This window comes from Dipodomys merriami, unplaced genomic scaffold (genome assembly GCF_024711535.1).
Source record: "Dipodomys merriami isolate MVZ:Mamm:240054 unplaced genomic scaffold, mDipMer1.0.p SCAF_6, whole genome shotgun sequence".
Classification (NCBI taxonomy): Eukaryota; Metazoa; Chordata; class Mammalia; order Rodentia; family Heteromyidae; genus Dipodomys; species Dipodomys merriami.
The window spans coordinates 34,934,228-34,953,262 of NW_027206179.1; the positions used below are offsets into that span (position 1 = coordinate 34,934,228).

Here is a 19,035-nt window from a genome sequence, read left to right on the forward strand (position 1 = left end):
AATGGAAATAATCTTTTTTTTTTTTTTGCCAGTCTAGGAGTTTGAATTCAGGGCCTAGGCACTGCCCTTGAGCTTCATTTTGCCGAAGGCTAGCACTCTACCACTTGAGCCACAATGTCCCTTCCAGCTTTTTTTGTTTATGTGCTACCAGGGCTTCATGCATGCCAGGCAAGCACTCTACCATTAAGCTACATTCCTACCTCATGGAAATCTCCTAAATATAACTATGAACTGAGGAAAGTTTTTTTTTTTAAAGTTTATTCCTTGTATTCTCTCTGAGGTTTCTTCTTTGCTTAGTCAGCCCTGTGATTTCCAGTATTACCTAATTGCATTTCATTTCCTAGTCTGTGGCTTATAGCAAAAATTCCTGTTCTTCTTCTCTAGATGATGTTTTTTTTGTGTGTGTGGGGGGGGTGGGGAGGGGTAAGACAGTTTTAGTACTAAGTTTGATCTGACCTCAGAGCCTGGGTGATGTCCCTTAGCATTTTTGCTCAAGGCTGGCTCTCTACATTTGAGCCACAGCTCCACTTCTGAGGTAAATTGGAGATAAGAGTCTCATATGTTATGTCCCAGCTGGCTTTGAACCATGGTCCTTAGATATCAGCCTGCTGAGTAGTTAGGATTAGCGTGAGCCCTGGCTCCCAGCTTCTAGATTGTATTTTGAAAAGAGTACTGCTAATATTTTTCCAGTCTTTGCAGGTACATTATTTTCAGTGTGGTCACAGACTCTTCATGAATATATTACTTTATAGGTCGACTGAAGTGGGTTTGAGAGTTGGCTTAAGAGATTATAATAAATTAATACCCACTCACTCCTGTTTTTTCAAAGCACTACAGAAGTCACATTTCGGTGGGATAGTAAAGCTAGATGAAGGAAGGAGAGTACTTTAATGTTTAAAAGGAAAGGAGTATGACAGATGGGATAAAAAGACAGAATTAATTTATCTTTTTGATTAGAGATGCAGTAGCTGATGTTTTTAGTGTCCTAGCTACATATATTTGACAAAACATCTCTGGCTTTGTGCCTGAAAATAAGTCCCCTTGGTCTGTGTTCAGGGCAATTCAGAAGTTTTCCTTTAATAAAGGTTTCAGTTTATTGTGGATGCACCATCTGTCAGTTCTTCAGTCAAATCAAGCTCTAGTTGCCCCATCAGAGTGTCATGGGACTTGAACTCTAGGCCTTCGCACTGTCCCTGAGCTCTTCAGCTCAAGACGAGAGCTCTACCACTTGAGCCACAGTGATATTTCTGCTTTTCTGGTGGTTAATTTGATATGAAAGTCTCATGGACTTTCCTGCCCGGGCTGGCTTTGAACCTTGATCCTCAAATCTCAGCCTTTTGAGTAGTGAGCATTACAGATGTGAGCCACTAGTGCCCAGCCATCTTTAGTTTTTATCTTTCACATTTCCCTGCAGATGATTACTGTTCAACAGTCCCTACCTCTATTGCCCACATTGGCTTCAGAAACAACTTTTTTTTTTTAATGTTGCTTCTACCCTTAAAGATGATTCCTTTTCAGTCATTTTTTTTCTTTTCAGTCATTTTTACAGTGTCTTTTTTCTTTCTTTCCCTGTCCCTGTCCCTTTCCCTCTTTTCCTTTGCATACATCATTTCTCATCAATAATTTACAATTCTTATTGTCAATTGGCTATAATAATCTTAAATAATAATAGTTACTGAGGGTGAAGAATATCATCAGAATCTTGGTCTAGAACCAGTTCCATTCCCTGGTTTGTCAGCCATATATTGATCTGCAGTCTTTCCAAAAACTTCAGAGCAGATGATAAAACTACTTACGGAAAAATGGAGACATCATTATGAATGTATTCCATTTGCTTTCCTTTCACCCAGCTTGAAATGATGTCTGCCAAGGCTTTATTAATTATCTTCATTCTTATTCTCCATTAAGAGTAAAGTTTACAAATGACCTGGCTCTGACATTTACCAGACTCTGTGACCTTGGGAAAGCTATTTTAACCTCTCTGGCCCTTAGTTCTCTCATCTGTAAAACAAAATGAGAATAATGTCTCTTTATCACTGGATGGTAAGATGTTTAATACGTGTTACGTAGTAAGTCCTAAAATTTTTTTTATTATTACTCCTATGTTAAAGTGTCTATCTTGATTTATGTTTCCTCTGGTTGTTGGAGGGAAAGAAGAAAAAAAAAGAGCTTTCTGACTTGAAGGAGGTCTAGGGATGTATTTTCTTTTTCTTTTTTTTTGGGGGGGGGGTGGTCCGGTCGTGGGGCCTGAACTCTGGGCCTGGGCGCTGTCCCTAGCTCTTCAGCTCAAGGCTAGCGCTCTACCACTTGAGCCACAGCGCCACTTCTGGCTTTTTTCTTTTTGCTTATGTGGTGCTGAGGAATCGAACCCAGGGCCTCAGGCATGCAAGGCAAGCGCTCTACCACTGAGCCACCTTCCCAGTCCTAGGGATGTATTTTCAAAAATTTTCTTTTTGTTCAAAATTGTAGATTTAATTAATTAATATTATTGTTATTCTTATTATTTGGTACCAGTCGTGGGGCTTGAACTCAGGACCTGGGCACTGTTTCTGAGCCTTTTTGCACAAGGCTAGTGTTTTACTCTACTTCTGACTTTTTGGTTGTTATTTGGCAATAAGAGTCTCATGGGAGAAACTCCCTGGGCTGGCTTTGAACTGTGATCCTTAGATTCCCAGCCTCCTTAGTTGCCAAGATTATATGCCTGAGTCACCAGCGCCCATATTTTTCTTGTCAAATGTTTGATTTTGTTTTTCAGATGAGCTCCATTCTTTATATACATTTTAAAGCTAGTCTTGTATTTACCTAAATTCAGTAAGCATAGTCATGTTATATTCTATCTTAAAATTCATCCGAAGTCTGATTGGGTATCTTTTATGTTTTTGCTCTTCTCACTCCTAGCACATTGTATATTTGTATATTTGTTAGCTCTTATTTAAGACATTTCTCCAAAGTCTGGGATGAACAGGTTCTCTCCAGACTGTTTTGTAGATGCTTCATGGTTTTTGTTTCCTTGTTGTATTTAAGTTTTGTGTCTTAGAGTATAATTCTGCATAAGGCATGGTCTAGAGTCTCAAACTTTCAGATTTATCCCCTTCCTCCTTCCTTCATTTTTCTACTCTCTTTTCAATTTTTTTTTCTCTCTCTGCTGCTGTGCGTATTGCCAAGGTAGATTTGTAGTCCTCTTTCTCCATGTGATGACTTAAAAGTAAGGAGGAGTGATTTGTTTATATCTTCCCCAAATAAACTTAAATTGTTCAGATCTCTTTATTAGTAATTACTAGTCTGGATTAAGTAAATAAAAGTTTCCCACTTAGTAATCAGACAACTATTACTATTTCTCCCTAATTTATGTAGTGATGCTTGAATACAATGATAGTATCATTACATTAATTACTAGCAATTTACTGTGGCTTTGATAGAAAATCTTCAGTTTATTGTTTTATAGATTGGGTAATTAAAATTATTTTGTATTTAAAAAACTTGATATTTCATGTATAATTTCTTGATTTGTGGATTATTTTGTACTTTCTGTAAATATAATGCTTCATTTTTTACTTTTCAACAAATATGGGTTTTATTTGCTTTACCTACGGATCTCCAATTTAGGTATTAAACAGAAATGTAGTGGTATAAATCCTTGCTTTTCTCTTTTTTTTTTAAACCATATTTAGCAGAAGGATTTAATTTTCCTTCACTGAATATAATTAATGTTCAGAGTAAATTTTAAAATAATTTTTATCAGGTTAAATAAGATCTTTTTCTAGTTTACTGAAGCGTATTATCAGGGATTCTTTTGAGTTGTAAAAATATTTTTCTGCTCATTTGTTTTCTTTATTTTATATTGAATTATGCTGATTAAATTTTGTATTTTATTTGTTATTTTAAAAATTTCTGGATACTGATTTTATTTTTAGATAAATGACTACTTTCCTTATACTGTTTTTTGGTTGGTTGCGAGTCTTGAACTCAGGGCCTGGTGTTTTCTCTGAGCTTTTCTGCTCAAGGCTTGTGCTCTGTCTCTTTGAGTCACAGTGCTACTTATGGTTTTCTGGTCTTCTGGTCATTAATTGGAGATATGAATCTCAGGGACTTTCCTGCCTGGGTTGGCTATGAGCTTCGATCCTCAGATCTCAGTCTCTTGAGTAGCTAAGATTACAGGCATGAGCCACCAGCCCTCAGCAATTTTTTATACTTTTTAATCGAAATAGGTCATATGCCATAAAAGTCACACTTAAAATATACAGATCAGGGCTGGGAAGGTGGCTCAGTGGTAGAGTGCTTGACTTGCATGCATGAGGCCCTGGGTTCGATTCCTCAGCACCACATAAGCAGAAAAAAAAGCCGGAAGTAGTGCCATGGCTCAGGTGGTAGAGTGCTAGCCTTGAGGTGAAGAGCTGAGGGACAGAGCCTAGGTCCAGAGTTCAGGCCCCACAACTGGACCCAAAGAAAAACAACACAAAACAATATACAGATCAGTGGTTTTTAAAATATATTCATTTTGTGATAACTAGAATATTTTTGTCACTCTATAAACAAACTCCATAGCTTTTGGCAGTCTTTGTATCAGCTGTTGGAAAATACTGATCAACTCCTTGATTTGTTTATATATGCATTTCATATAAGTAGAATTATAAAAGTTTGTGAATAGAATTATAAAAAATTTATAGCCTTTTTGTCTCTTTTGCATCATAAAGTATTTTGGTTTTTTTTGGTTGTTTTGATTGGTTGTTTGATACCTAGCACCAGAAAAAGAAAAAGGAAAAACAAAACAAGGAAAATTTCAGAAGTAACCAGTGCATGCTTTTAAAATCCATGTTGGGGGCTGGGAATGTGGCTTAGTGGTAGAGTGCTTGTCTAGCATGTATGAAGCCTTGGGTTCAATTCCTCAGTACCACATAAACAAAAAAAGCCAGAAGTGGCACTGTAGCTCAAGTAATCAAGTGCTAGCTTTGAGCAAAGGGAGCTCAGGGACAGTGTCCAGTCCCTGAGTTCAAGCCCCAGGACTGGCAGTAAATAAGTAAATAAATAAAAATTAAATCTGTGTCGTTCTGAGTAGCATAATGAAGTCTCACATTGTCCAGCTTCATCCTGCCTGGGAAGTGAAATATCTCTTTGTTTAGCATAGCCACATTGTAAATTTGCCCTTCTTTTCAGTTACTTAATAGCTGTCTATATTATCACAGTGACTGTCAAGAAATGTAGACTGGTATTGTCTTAAGTTTTCCGACACTCACTGGCATACCCCATGGATAGGGGTGATTACTGTGTTTATTTTTCAGTTTCCTAATATTTGCTTTTATAGATTTTTCCTTTTTTTGTTTTGGTCAGTGTTGGGCCTGGGCTCTGTCCCTCAGCTTTTCAGCTCAAAGCAAGGGCTCTACCACTTGAGCCACAGCACCAACTTCCAGTTTTCTGAGTGGTTTATTGGAGATAAGAGTCTCACGGAGTTTCCTGTCCTGGCTGGCTTTGAACCACAATCCTCAGATCTCAGCCTCCTGAGTCGCTAGGATTACATAGATTTTTCCCTTTTTATGATTATTTGGAAATTTTCTATTATTTAGTTAAACTCTGTGTCTGTTTCAAGATCTTTCTTCCTGACCCATTTCCTTATTTTTGTGAACTAACTTTAATGTCCCAGGTTATCTGTGACTCCTCCTAACTTTATTTAGCTTCTCTTAATATGTTTATTTTGTGGTCTGAAACCAGACTAATACAGAAAAAAGTTTTTCTTTCAGATTTATTTTTCAGAAGGGTTTGTCTTTTGCTGTTGTATAAATAACACAAGGTGTTGATTCTCTCCATCCAGTAGGATTAAGTGAACCCATCTCTCTGCTGGGATTCTCTTTTCTCAACATTAGGATACAGTGGGAAATTTACTCTTCTATTTTTTTGGCTCAGGATTTCTGTCCTTTTTCAGTGCTTCATGTCTTGGAAATAGACTATTGGTAAAAATGACCATATATCTAGGCTTTTCTAGGTTCAAGTCTATCTTTCTGGATCATGCAGACATCTACACAACTACCAGCCTTTTTTGTTGGCCTTAGTAGAATTCCACAGCCTAAATCAAGCTCAATTTTTATTCATCCCCAAACTTCAAATACTTCCATGGGAAAAAAGTGACAAGGGTCTCAGTTCACTTTGTCCATGCTCTTCTGCATCTGATCTTTAGTTTATCTAGTTCTTATTGCTTCTGCATTTCTCCTGGTTAGTCTGGCCTTTGAAGGTGGAACAGAGACTTGATTATATCTAGTTTCTTAATGTAGAGAAAGTGGATTAGGAGTTTATCAATACAAAAACAAAAGGCAATTTGAAGAGCGTGTCTTGCTTTTATATAAGTATAGTGATATTTTGAATAGTTTCTCATATGAACTTTTCTGATATGTTATAAAAATTTACTGCAGACCAAAGGGTCTGTAGCCCATGTACGAAATCAGCTCATTTTCTATTTTTATATGCCCTATAAGCTAATAACTGCTTTTTATACATTTACATTTACATACTTACATTTTTAAGTAATTAATAAATACCTAGTAAAAATAGTAAATAAAATAATGAAAATAAGGGCTGGGAAGGTGGCTCAGTGGTAGAGCGCTTGCCTTGCATGCCTGAGGCCCTGGGTTTGATTCCTCAGCACCATATAAGCAAAAAGAAAAAAGCCAGAGGTGGTGCTGTGGCTCAAGTAGTAGAGCGCTAGCCTTGAGCTGAAGAGCTGAGGGACAGCGCCCAAGCCCAGAGTTCAGGCCCCATGACCGGACCCCCCCCCCCCCAAAATAATGAAAATAAGTAAGTTTTTTGTTAGTAACAGTGTACTAGGTCTTTCTATACTAAAAGTAGAAAAGAAATACTTAGTGACATAATACATGAAATGCTAATTTCGATCTTTAGGAAGTGTTACTGTATTAGCCTCTCATCTGTGTATGTGCTGTCTTGCAGCAGTGTCCATGCTTACGTTGTTGACTAGCTGCCACAGACATCTTATGGTCACAAACAGTAAAATATTTACTTTTCATCCCTTCCTAGAAAAATTTTGCCTGATCTTGCTTAAGACTATAGACTTAGATATTTTTTAGTTTTTACTACTAAGTAAAATTGACTAAAGGATTGAAACCTTTTATCCCACAAGTTCTATATATTTGAATTTATCAAAATCCTAGCATTTTAGAGTTAGAATGATCCTTAGAAATCTCATCTCTTTTCATCTGTTAAATTGACAAATGAAGAAACAGATTTGAAGTTAAATTTTTATTTTTGTTTTGCTATAAAACAGACTTAGTAATGAGCCCATAGAGAATTTTTTAATAATCTACGTCATATTAAAGGAATACAATATTTTTTTTCCTAAGTAGTGTTGACTATTGAGAACATTTTTCTTTTTTGTTTTTTGTTTTTGGTGCTGTCCTGGGGCTTGAACTAAGGGCATGGGCGCTGCTCTGGAGCACTTTCTCTGTCTCTCTCAAGGCTAGCATTGTACTACTTTTGGCATTTTGGTGGTTAATTGGAGAAAAAAGTCTCATAGACTTAACTGTTGGGACTGGCTTTGAACTATGATCCTCAGATCTCAGCCTCATGTGTAGCTATGATTACAGCTATGGTTTTAGGCCTTTTAAGCTCAGTGCTGGTGGCTGATGCCAGTACTCCTTACTACTTGAGAGGCTGAGAACTAAGGATCATGGTTCTAAGCCACCCCAGACAGGAAAATCCATGAGACTCTTATCTCTAGTTAATCACCCAAAAGCCAGAAATGGAACTGTGGCTCATAAAATAAACCACTAGCTTTGAGCACAAAAGATCAAGGACAGTGCCCAGGCCCTGAGTTCAAGTCCCAGAACTGGCACAAAACATTTATGAAAAAAATGACCATTTTAATAGCATCTTACCTTTTGTTTTAAACTATATTTCTTTCAATCTCATGGGTATGAAGGTTCTTTTTGTGAGAAGACTAAAAGTCTTGCAGGACCACTTCCAAGCATTCTTCATTAAGCCTTTATTGATTTAGAATTTAAAGTCCTAAATCATCAGAAATACCAAGGTGAATTGTTATTGTGTAGGACTGGTTTCTAGAGTTTTATATCTATTCCTTCTCAGATCATGAAAAATTTATTAGCTTTGAAATATAGTCAAATAGATATTATAATACTAGCAAATAATATTTTCATTTTCTAATGTTCATTCCAAGTTTTCATCATATGATTTCCCCAACTATTAGTGGATCTTTTTGGTAACTCTCCACCCCTAAAAGAGACCATAATCAGCAGGCGCCTGTGGCTCACTCCTGCAATCCTAGCTATTCAGGAGGCTGAGATCTGAGGATCACGTTTCAAAGCTAGCCCGGGCAGCAAAGTCCGTGAGACTCTTCTCTGCAATAAACCACTAGAAAACCGGAAGTGGCGCTGTGGCCAAGAGGTAGAGTGCTCGCCTTGAGCTGAAGAGCTGAGGGACAGCGCCCAAACCCAAAGTTCAAGCCCCACGACTGACAAAACAACAACAACAACAACAAAAAAACAGACCAAATCAACGAAACACAGTGAAACTAATAATTTGGGGAAAGCTGATTTTTATGATGGCCTATATTCAAGAACTGGTGGAGTCTAATTTTTGGAATAATTATAGTGAAGTAATTGCCACATCGAAGCTTATGGTTAAATGGATTGTCTAAACAGGTTTATTTATTCAGGTTTAACACCACTTTTTCTTTACTTTTGCTTCATCCTATCCTGGGGGATATCTTGTAGATACATGATTCCTATTATATTTCTCCTTTGCATCTATAGGGTATGAAACAAAGAGTATTAAGCAAATTATGAGACAAAAGTATAAGATGCATTGAGAGTATGCATTGAGAACATTTTCCCCAGTCTTGGAGGCTGGGTGGCTTTCTTGAAGAAGTGATTGGGATAAACAGTAGGTAATAGGAGAGAATGATAAACAGCAGGTAATAGGAGAGGATGGAGAGCATTTATGGCAGAGGGGAAGCTTTAGTTAAAGCCACCAAGAGCTCAGACTACTAAAGGAATATGCCCTTGTGGCTCAAAGACAATGAGCCAGGTAGTGATAACCTGGATAGCAGCAGAAGAGGTGGGTTGATGTCACACATTGGAAGACGATTTTTTTTAGGGGTGTGTGTGTATATGTGTTGGCTTGAACTCAGGGCCTGGTGCTGTCCCTGAGCTTCCTTTGCTCAAGGCTAGGACCCTACCACTTCAACCCCAGCTCTACTCCGGGCTTTTTTTTGGGGGAGGGGATAAGGGGGCGGTGGGAGGATTTCAGTGGCTATAAGAGTCTCACAGACTTTCTTTCCTGGCTGGCTTCAAACTGCCATCCTTAGATCTCATCCTCCTGAATAGCTAGGATTACAGGTGTGAGGATCTTTTAAATCACACATATCATGGTGTTTAGACTTTAGGAGAATTCAGAAGATACTGTTTTTAAAAAGTGACCTGGTGTTTTCAGAAAGTGGTCTGGATTCTTGTGTGAAGAATAGATGGCAGTGGAAGTAATGCAGATGAGTAGAAGCCAGTTAAGAAGCCTTGGCAGTAGTCCAAGCAAGACATGAATGTAACTTACTAGTGCAGCTGCAGTAGAGATACTGTGAACAGAATTCAGAACTGTTTGGGAGATAAATAGCTAAGATTTTGTGGTGATTGTGATTTGAGGAGGGAAGCCTAAGGATTAATCAAGGACAAAATCTTTTTATGAAGGTTGATCACGTCTGTCTTACTGACATTTTAATATTTTGAACTCAATTTCTTTTTAACATAGAACCTGTCTTTCTGCTTTGCAAATTGATTCTTCTGCTTGTTTCCCTGTTTTTGGGACTAGCTTTCCTGCTTCCAAATTCCCAGATTTGAAACTTTTCTTGTTACTGTTTGTACCAAATTAGTTACTGGTTCTTAAAGACTTCCTTAGTGGCTAGAATCATCACCATTGTTGCTGCCCTTGTCATCTTTCTAGTTTTCTTCTCTATCATCATGATTATCATTATTTCTTCCTCCTCCTCCATCTCTGCTTTAGTCTTTATTAAAGCAATAGCGTCATCTTGCTAGACCATGAAACTTAGATTTTCTGTTCAAGTGAAATGAAGATAAAATGTTTGCCTTGCCACTTGTTTCTTCCATTATAATTCTTACTCTGTGTGTGTATATGTACTTATATATGTTTTGTTCTTGATAAGTATATGTGGTACAGTAATATATTGTATATATATTAGATATACCTAAGTACAGTATAATATACAGTATATAACAATGTATTGTACATATGTAATATTGTATAATATAACATTGTATATATTATTAATATGCTGTATATATTATATAAATATATTTGTTCATTATGTATATAAATATATAAGCTATATAGTATGGAAATAATATATACATACACATACTATATGTATAGGTATATATAATATTTTGTATATAAAAATAATATGTATAATATCCTTTTTTTTTTTTTTTTGTTGGTCGTGGAGCTTGAACTCTGGGCCTGGGTGCTGTCCTTCAGCCCTTCAGCTCAAGGCTAGTGCTCTACCACTTGAGCCACAGTGCCACATCTGGCCTTTTCTGCTTATGTGGTGCTGAGGAATTGAACCCTCATGCATGCAAGGCAAACACTCTACCACCTTCCCAGCCCTATATAGTATCTTTTGAAGTTATTCAGAGGATTATCTTTTCTTTTAGATTAATTTAGACTTAGGATGCTGAGGTACTATAAACCTAGTTGCTGAATAATTAAGATGTATGAATTCAAGATTTTCCTTATTGTAATCTTTCCTTATAGTAAAATAAGTCTCCCTCTGAAGGAAACCTGATTAGTATTTATTAAGTGGCTCCCATTTTTGAGTAGAGTTTAAATTTTTTAAATTTAATACTTTTGTTTTACTTTTATAGGAATTCTTTAGAATTCAAATTTTAATAATTATTATTTAATACATATTTTCTAGCTGTCTCATAGTATCTTCTTAAATAGGTTCCTTTATTTGTATCTTACATGCATATATATATATAGAGAGATAGAGTACATTGTTTTCATAACTTTGTAAGAGAAATACTTTTGTTTTGGAAATATTTATTTTTAGTAGCTTTGTATCTACTAATATGGACATTCTTAATTTTTTCCATTTAAAAAATTTTAGGAATAAGAAAATTTTAAATAAGAAAAAGTTGAAAAGAAAACAGAAGAGTAAATCAAAAGTGAAGACAAGAAGCAAGGTAAAACTATTGGTAATTTACAGAAAAAATATTTTCACATAGGGATTTGCTAATGGATATCATGAAACCATTCTGTTTCTGTGTATAGAAGTGTATTTTTAAAAGTTTATTATTGTCTGATCCTGTTTTTAGTTTAATCTTTAATTTGGGATGCTTCTTGAATAGTATTCTAGAAGTTGATATTTGGGTGTTGAAAATTATTTCTTTATCTTTGTTCTTTCCTTTGGGGGAATATATCCATTACTTTTTCTTTTTCTACTCTGACTACATGTTCTAAAAACAGTGAAATTAGTTTGTGAATTGGGATTGGGATTTGGGTTTTTTTATGTGGCTCTCTTAATGAATTAGGATATTCTGTATTGTCCTGAGCTTTTTAAAGAATGATGCAGAAGTTTGAACTCAGGGCCTCACGCTTGTTAGGCTGGTGCTCTACCACTGAGCCAAACCTCCGGCCCTTTTTTTGCATTGCTTGTTTTGAGATAGGTTCTTGCTTTTTACAAGTGTACTGGTCAATTTATTTCACACTTCCCATTGTAGCTGGGATAACAGCCTCTACCCACCATGGCAATTCTGTTGAGATGGAGTTTTGTGAACTTTTTGCCTTGGGCTGTCCTGGAGCCATGGTCTTCCTGACCTCAATCTCCTATGTAGCTGGGGTGACACGAATAGTGAGGTTTTAGTCATAGCTGGGTGGTAGTAGAGCCCTGCTTGTTCTGAGGTCTTGTTGACTTTTGGTAGCTAGCTATACAAAAGAAAAACTATATAGAATATTTGAATTGCAAATGCTTTAGGCATTAAGAATCTTTTTTTCAATCTAACATAGAAAGTTTGTCTATAAAGTCCATGTAATTTTAATTAAACATTTACAGTAACCAGGGTTCACTTTCTAGAAAAGAATCCTTTTTGTTAAGCAGCATTACCAAGAACCTAGACAAAGGGAGAAGAGTTTTAACTCTGGTTTCTGAGCAACTTCACTTTGGGTTAGAGAAACAGAAACTTAGCAGAGTGTCTATATTCTGTTTGCTAATAGTGTTCTTGCTATTGTGAAAGTTACTTCAAAGTAGTAAACACAAAGTAAAATTAAATAAGAATGAGACAAGGATGGAGTTTATTTGGTGACTTACCATTGAAATAGATAGATGCAGGTATTAAAAAATGTCTAGCTGGGTGCCAGTGGCTCATGCTTGTAATTCTAGCTACTCAAGAGGCTGAGATCTGAGGATCATGGTTCAAAGCTAGCCTGGGCAGAAAAGTCTGTGAGACTCTTATCTCCAATAAACCACTAGAAAATTGGAAATGGCACTGTGGCTCAAGTAGTAGAACACTCGCCTTGAGCTGAAGAGCACAGGGACAGTGCCCAGTCCCAGAATTCAAGACCCACAATCGACCAAAAAAAAAAAAAAAGTCTAATGTGTTTCTTTATCTTGTGCTGTCCACATCAGCTAGTGAGTTGAGTAACTTTGGTTAGACTAAGTTATGTTTGTTACCCAGTGATAAGTAGGCTACATGGAGTGGAGGAGGGTACCTATGCCAAAGAAAGTATTTTTGGGAAGGTAGAAAATAATAGGTGTTCACTATATCCTCTTCTTATTTGTGATTTTGAAATAGAAGAGGAAGTAGAGAGCTTCCTTATTATCCAAAACACTTCTAGCAAATACGTTGCCATTCAGGTCCCCAATTTCTACCCCACTTTTTTATATTTATCTGTTTTTATAGTAAAGGTGATATGCAGATTGGTTACAGTTATATATGTCAAGTAATGAATATATTTCTTTTTAGTGGTGTCACTCCTCCCTCCATTTTCTTCCAGTTTTTCCCCTCCCAATCCCCCCTCACTACTAACATTTTTTAAAAAATTTTATTGTTAAGATGTTGTACAGAGGGGTTACACTTACATGAGTAAGGCATGAGTACATTGTCAAACATTATTACCCCTTCCCTTCTTTGTTGTTATCCCCCTCACCCCAATTAGAATGGCTTTAATCAAGAAATCTAAAATAACAGATGCTGGAGGGGATGCGGCCAAAAAGGAACCAATGCTACTGCATTGTTGGTGGGAGTGTAAACTTGTTCAGCCACTCTGGAAAGCAGTATGGAGTTTCCTCAGAAGACTACACTCCCCTATGACCCAGCAATCCCACTTTTGGGCATTTACCCAAATGATCACAAACAAGATCATACTAAAGCTACTAGCACAACTATGTTTATTGTAGCATTGTGCACCATAGCTAAGATATGGAACCAACCCAGATGCCTCTCAGTAGATGAGTGGATCAAGAAAATGTGGTACACATATATAATGGAATTCTGCTCCTCTTCTACTTTTGGTATTATATGCAAAGTCAGAGTACAGGAATTTTGAAAATCTTTTTAAGTTCATTTAAAGTTTTTTTCGGATAATTATTCTGAAGTATATATGATACTCAGGGAGAGATAGGGAGTCAAGGTACTTTGTCTCCTTCAATTCAGCTCTAACCTAGTGCCCTTAGTACTTAAAGTTATTTCCTTCCTACCTCTCTAGTCATCTGTCTATGAGTGAATTTATTTATATCACTCTTAGCATAAGCTCCTCCTAAAAAGAAGACTCAAATAAATGATAAGAAAAAAAAGGTGGCTCACACCTGCAATCCTAGCTACTCTGGAGGCTGAGCTATGAGGGTCGTGGTTCAAAGCCAGCCTGGGCAGAAAAGTCCCCATGAGACTCTTATCTCCAATAAACTACTCAGAAAGCCTAGAATGACGCTGTGGGTCAAGTGGTAGAGTGTTAGCCTTGAGCACAAAGAGGCTCCAGGATTGGAAATAATAAAAAAAAAAAGAAGGTGGTAGTGGCTCATACCTATAAATCCTAGATACTTAGAAGGCTGATATCTGAGGATCAGGGTTTGAACCAGCCCAGCTAGAAAAACCATGAGATTATTATCTCTGGTTAGCCATCAAAAAGTTGGAAGTGTAAGTGTGGCTCAAGTGGTAGAGCACCAGGCTTGAGTGAAAAAGCCAAGCAAGAGCACAAGGTCCTAAGTTCAAGCCCCAGTACTGGCACACATACATAAAAATTCTTCAATTTATTCTCCAGACATTACTTAAATTCTGTGTGTAGTTATCATTATAGGTGTTTAGGATATATAAATCAATAAGTAATAATTCATGCTTATGAGGAATATATAACAAGTAAAATGGTGACGTCTTGCCATGGCTCAGTATTTTCAGCTTATTTTTAATTTACCCTCATTTTCAAGATTATTTGAAAATAGTGCCATTTAGGCGTATATGGTGGTTCACTGCTATAATCTCACTCAGGAGGCAGCCATCAGGAGGATCATGGTTTGAGACCAGGAAAGCAAAGAGTAGCAAGACTTCATCTCAATCTAAACTGAGTGTGGCCATCTGTGCTTGTGATGCCAGCTGCACAGAAGAACAGTAGGTAGGAGGATGGAAGTCCAAGGTTAGCCCTGGGAAAAAATACAGGAGACAGCACCTGAAAAACAATGAAAGCAAAAAAGTCGAAGGTGTAGTTCAAGTGTTAGAACATCTGCCTAGTAAGCACAAGTCTTTGAGTTCAAACCCCAGTATTGTCAGAAAAAGGGACCAGGCCTCGGATTAATACCTTTTATTTGTGATGTCAGCGGTTAGGCTTTGTTAGCTCTCTTCCTATCTTGGAGGTAAAAAGATATTTCTGTTCTTTACCTGAGCCTTTGTTAGGTTGGTTATAGCTCTGTTACTCAGGATCACCTATCTATTCTTTATCTTTTTATTAAATGGAAATTAATGATATTGGGAAAAGAAGGTGAAATTGAAATATTTGCTTTTGTATTTTAGTCTGAAAACTTGGAGAATACAGTAATCATACCGGATATCAAGCTACATAGCAACCCTTCTGCTTTTAATATCTACTGTAATGTGCGCCACTGTGTTCTGGAGTGGCAGAAAAAGGAAATATCATTGGCAGCTGCATCAAAGACCTCTGTGCAGAGTGGAGAATCAGATAGTGATGAAGAGGAAGAGTCCAAAGAGCCTCCTATCAAGCTCCCAAAGGTGAGACACTAAATTCTATTTCAATGAATAACTGAAGGTGTTCTGCTGTAATATATATTGCATTGTTAAAATACTTTATTTTTTATAGTCTGGAGCATTGAAAATAATGTGGTTTATGGATTAAAAATAGATATATTTTGGGCAGAGTAAGAAACCTTGCTTTGTAACTAGAACACCAAAGAAGGAAATAATTGGTGACACAGTGGGGAGTACTTGGGAAGCCCAGGCAGGGAGGTGAGTGGGCTGGAATCTGTTAGAGTGGACACACATGTGAAGCACTGGCATGGATCCAGTGAGCTATGGCAGATGAAGGTGGAGCTTGGGTTGGGAGCTGCCAGTAAGGTGGATACAAGAGGAAGTGCAAACTGCCACAAGACCAAGTGCCCTAGAAGCTGACAGTGTACCCTACTACAAGATGGACAGTTTTTGGCTGAATATCAGTGAAGCAGAGAGCTTATAATTTCACTCCTGTTATTTTAGCTTGTTTGACCTACAGGAAAAACAGGGGCTGAGTGTGGTGGCTATCTATACCTATAATCCTAGCTGCTGTAGTGACAGAAATTGGGAATATTGCAGTTTGAGGCCAGCTTGTGCAAAAAGTTAGCGAGATTCTATCTTAACCAATATGCTGGGCACTGTGGTCCATGCCTTTCACCTCAGGTTATTGCAGTCTGAAGCTGGCCCTAGTAAAAAAATGCAAGCCCTTGTCTGAAAAATAATGAAAGCAAAAAAAATCAACGTGAACCAATCAAATCTGACTTCTACACCATTTTGTTATCGCTCCTTATTATCAAGGCACATTATAGAAACTTGTTATAGAAACATATAGTGGAACAAACAATACAGTGTTTTCTGGGTACCAAGTACTGCTATATTTCATGTCTAATGTAATATATATATATATATTTTTTTTTTTTAGGAGATATTTGTGTACTATATGAATTAATTTGAAAATCTGAATACATTCTTCCACTATACTGCCTAATAGGATTGATGTTTTGGGGGTATTTAAAAAATTACTTTAAGTTCTACTAGTCTTAATTTAAATTAAAAAAAATTATTGCACATAGTTTATTACTTCTTAAAGAGATCGTATAAGTCTATTTCTCCAAATGTTGACATTATTAGTATACCAGTTTATTGTAATTATACCAGCTTATTGTAATTTCTCTCACAATCTGATTTTTTTAAAACTTATTCATATATATAGCGCCTGTACTGGGTCCTTTTGCTCTTTCTTGGCACTTTTGCTCAGGGCTGGTACTCTTACCACTTTAGCCACACTTTACTTCTAGCTTTTTGCTCATTGATTGGAACTAAGAGTATCTTGGATTTGTGTACCAGAGCAGCTTCAAAATGTAATAATGAGATCTAGCCTTCTGAGTAGCTAGGTTTATAGGTGTGAGCTCCTGGTGCCTAGCTTTCATAATCTTTTTTTTTTGCCAGTCATGAGACCTGAGTTCTGGGCCTGGGCGCTGTCCCTTAGCTCTTTAGTTCAAGTCTAGCACTCTACCACTTGAGCCACAGTGCCACTTCTGGCTTTTTCTGCTTATGTGGTGCTGAGGAATCAAACTGAGGGCCTCATGCATGCAAGGCAAGCGCTCTACCACTGAGCAACCTTCCCAGCCCTCATAATCTTTTAATTATAGATTTATTAATTTTGTTAAATAGAATCAGATTTATCTTGGTCCCAATAAGAAAAATATAATTAACTAAAAATACCAATAATACTTTTGGCTAAGTAGTCTCACTTTTTTTTCAGGATCATCTTGGAGAGTAAGGGTTACGACCTATAAATAGTTATAGGTGATTATACCATTAGAGAAAGGGCTGAGCTTATAGCTACTTTTAATTATTATTTTTTCTATTCTGGTACATTGTCTTTATAAGTGGCATTTGACATAACTTCACAAAACAGAGTACTGAGTTTACTTGCACAAAACCAAATCAGTTTCATAAATTAAAATAATTGTTTTATTCTGAGTAATTGGATCTACTCTTTTATTAACTATGACAAGCTATTTTCATGATGTCTTATTATGGTTTCCTTATACTAAACTAATTTTCAAACAGTGTTACTAGTTCTTAGCCTTTGTAGCTAAATGAGTTTTCAAAAATCTTCACTTTAAACACTTCTCTTAAATGTGTTGTCTTTACTTGCCTTTTAGATATTGTAGTGATCTATTATTTGTACCAGTTAGACTATCTGGAAAGTGTCATGTTTATACACATTATAAGGTGTAACTTTTCTTTTTTAATCTTAGATTATTGAGGTTGGACTTTGTGAAGTTTTCGAGTTGATCAAGGAGACACGATTTTCTCATCCATCCCTTTGTCTGAGGAGTCTCCAAGCCCTCTTGAATGTGCTTCAAGGTCAGCAGCCTGAAGGCCTCCAGTCAGAGCCACCTGAGGTCCTAGGTAAGAGCTGATTCATAGAAGGAAGCATTTAAACAGAACTTTACAATTTTGTGTGTGTGTGTATGGGGAGGTTGGGGGGGGGTGTTGGGGGGAGGAAAGGGATGGTAGGGGAAAAATAAAAGAGGGTGTAACAATGGAAAAAAAAAGTGAATTGCCTTTGAAGCACTTCTCTCTAGTGAAGCCTTTGATTGGGTACTGAAATTGTAGGAATGTCAGTTTTGTTTTTTTTCTCATTTTGCTAGTTTTACTGGAGTTTTTGTTTAAGTGTTAGGATTTATTTTGTGTGTGGTGGTGTATGAGTATAATCCTAGCTACTTATGGATGGAAGGTTGAGCTAGGATTTAAGTTCAGTGTCAGCTTGGGAAAAAGTTTTAGCAAAACTGTATCTAATAAAACAAAACTGGGCATAATGGTACATGCCTATAATCCAGGCTACTGGGAAAGATTATGACTTTAGGCAGGCCAGCACAAAAGCATGAGACCTTATCAGAAAAATCAATTACAGCTAAAAAGGACTGTGGCCATGCCTCAAATTGTATTTACCTAGCAAGCATGAGGAACCCAGTTTAGACCCCAGTACTGCTCCTGCCTCCTTCCCCCACAGTTTATATATATATATATATATATATATATATATATATATATATATATATATAATGAATATATAAATATTTCTTGATTATTGTTATGATAGGAAAAAATAAAACATAATATCCTTGGAATTAAAAAAAAAATCTCCAAACTTTTGGTTAGAGTAGCATATACTGATTTTTCTCTTTTTATTCCAAGTTTTTTAAAAAGGAAGGAAAAGGAGAATAAATGCTACAATCTAAAGTAGTACAGTTTCTAAAGAGAATATTTCTTTTGTATTCATCATAAATAAAAATCTTTTCATAATAGAGAAATCTGTTTTTGACTTAATGGCCATTCCCATTAAATAAAAATGTTGGACTTTGTGAATAATATGCCAATAGCTTAGGAAACAATACAGAGACAAGTCGGATTGGAACAAATTAAAAAGTTTCTGCCCAGCAAAGGAAATAAAACCTGAAATGAAAGGTTAACCTGAAGTATATTTGTTTTATGGGTGCTTGCCAGGGTCCTGTAACTAACACCTAATGCTATAAAATGGGAAGATTGGATCTTTTACTTCCAAAGTACAAAGGAATAGAAGTATAGTTGGAACGATGACTTTTAATTGGCTAGTTGCTTCTCTCTGATGCTAACCCTGGACCTCCAAAGAGGAGAGACATTTCTAGGTGGTATTGGTATTATAAGAGAATTCTCTGAAGTGTTTGTGCCCTGGTTCTCAAACACTAGCATCTGTCTAAGTAATCTAGGGTCCATTTCATTCATTAGAAGTTGCATGTGGTCA

The 19,035-nt window shown here is 36.6% G+C and overlaps 1 protein-coding gene across 14 annotated transcripts in view; it reads left to right on the plus strand.

Annotated features, from left to right (window-relative positions):
• The window catches only part of Mycbp2 (MYC binding protein 2), a 242,592-nt gene that overhangs the window by 24,812 nt on the left and 198,745 nt on the right, over positions 1–19,035 (plus strand). For all 14 annotated transcript variants that reach the window (XM_070002776.1, XM_070002777.1, XM_070002783.1 and 11 more), the window contains exons 2-4: positions 11,135–11,210; positions 15,027–15,242; positions 17,507–17,660. In XM_070002776.1, the coding sequence (XP_069858877.1) occupies positions 11,135–11,210; positions 15,027–15,242; positions 17,507–17,660 (446 nt within the window). The remainder of the gene's footprint in view (positions 1–11,134; positions 11,211–15,026; positions 15,243–17,506; positions 17,661–19,035) is intronic.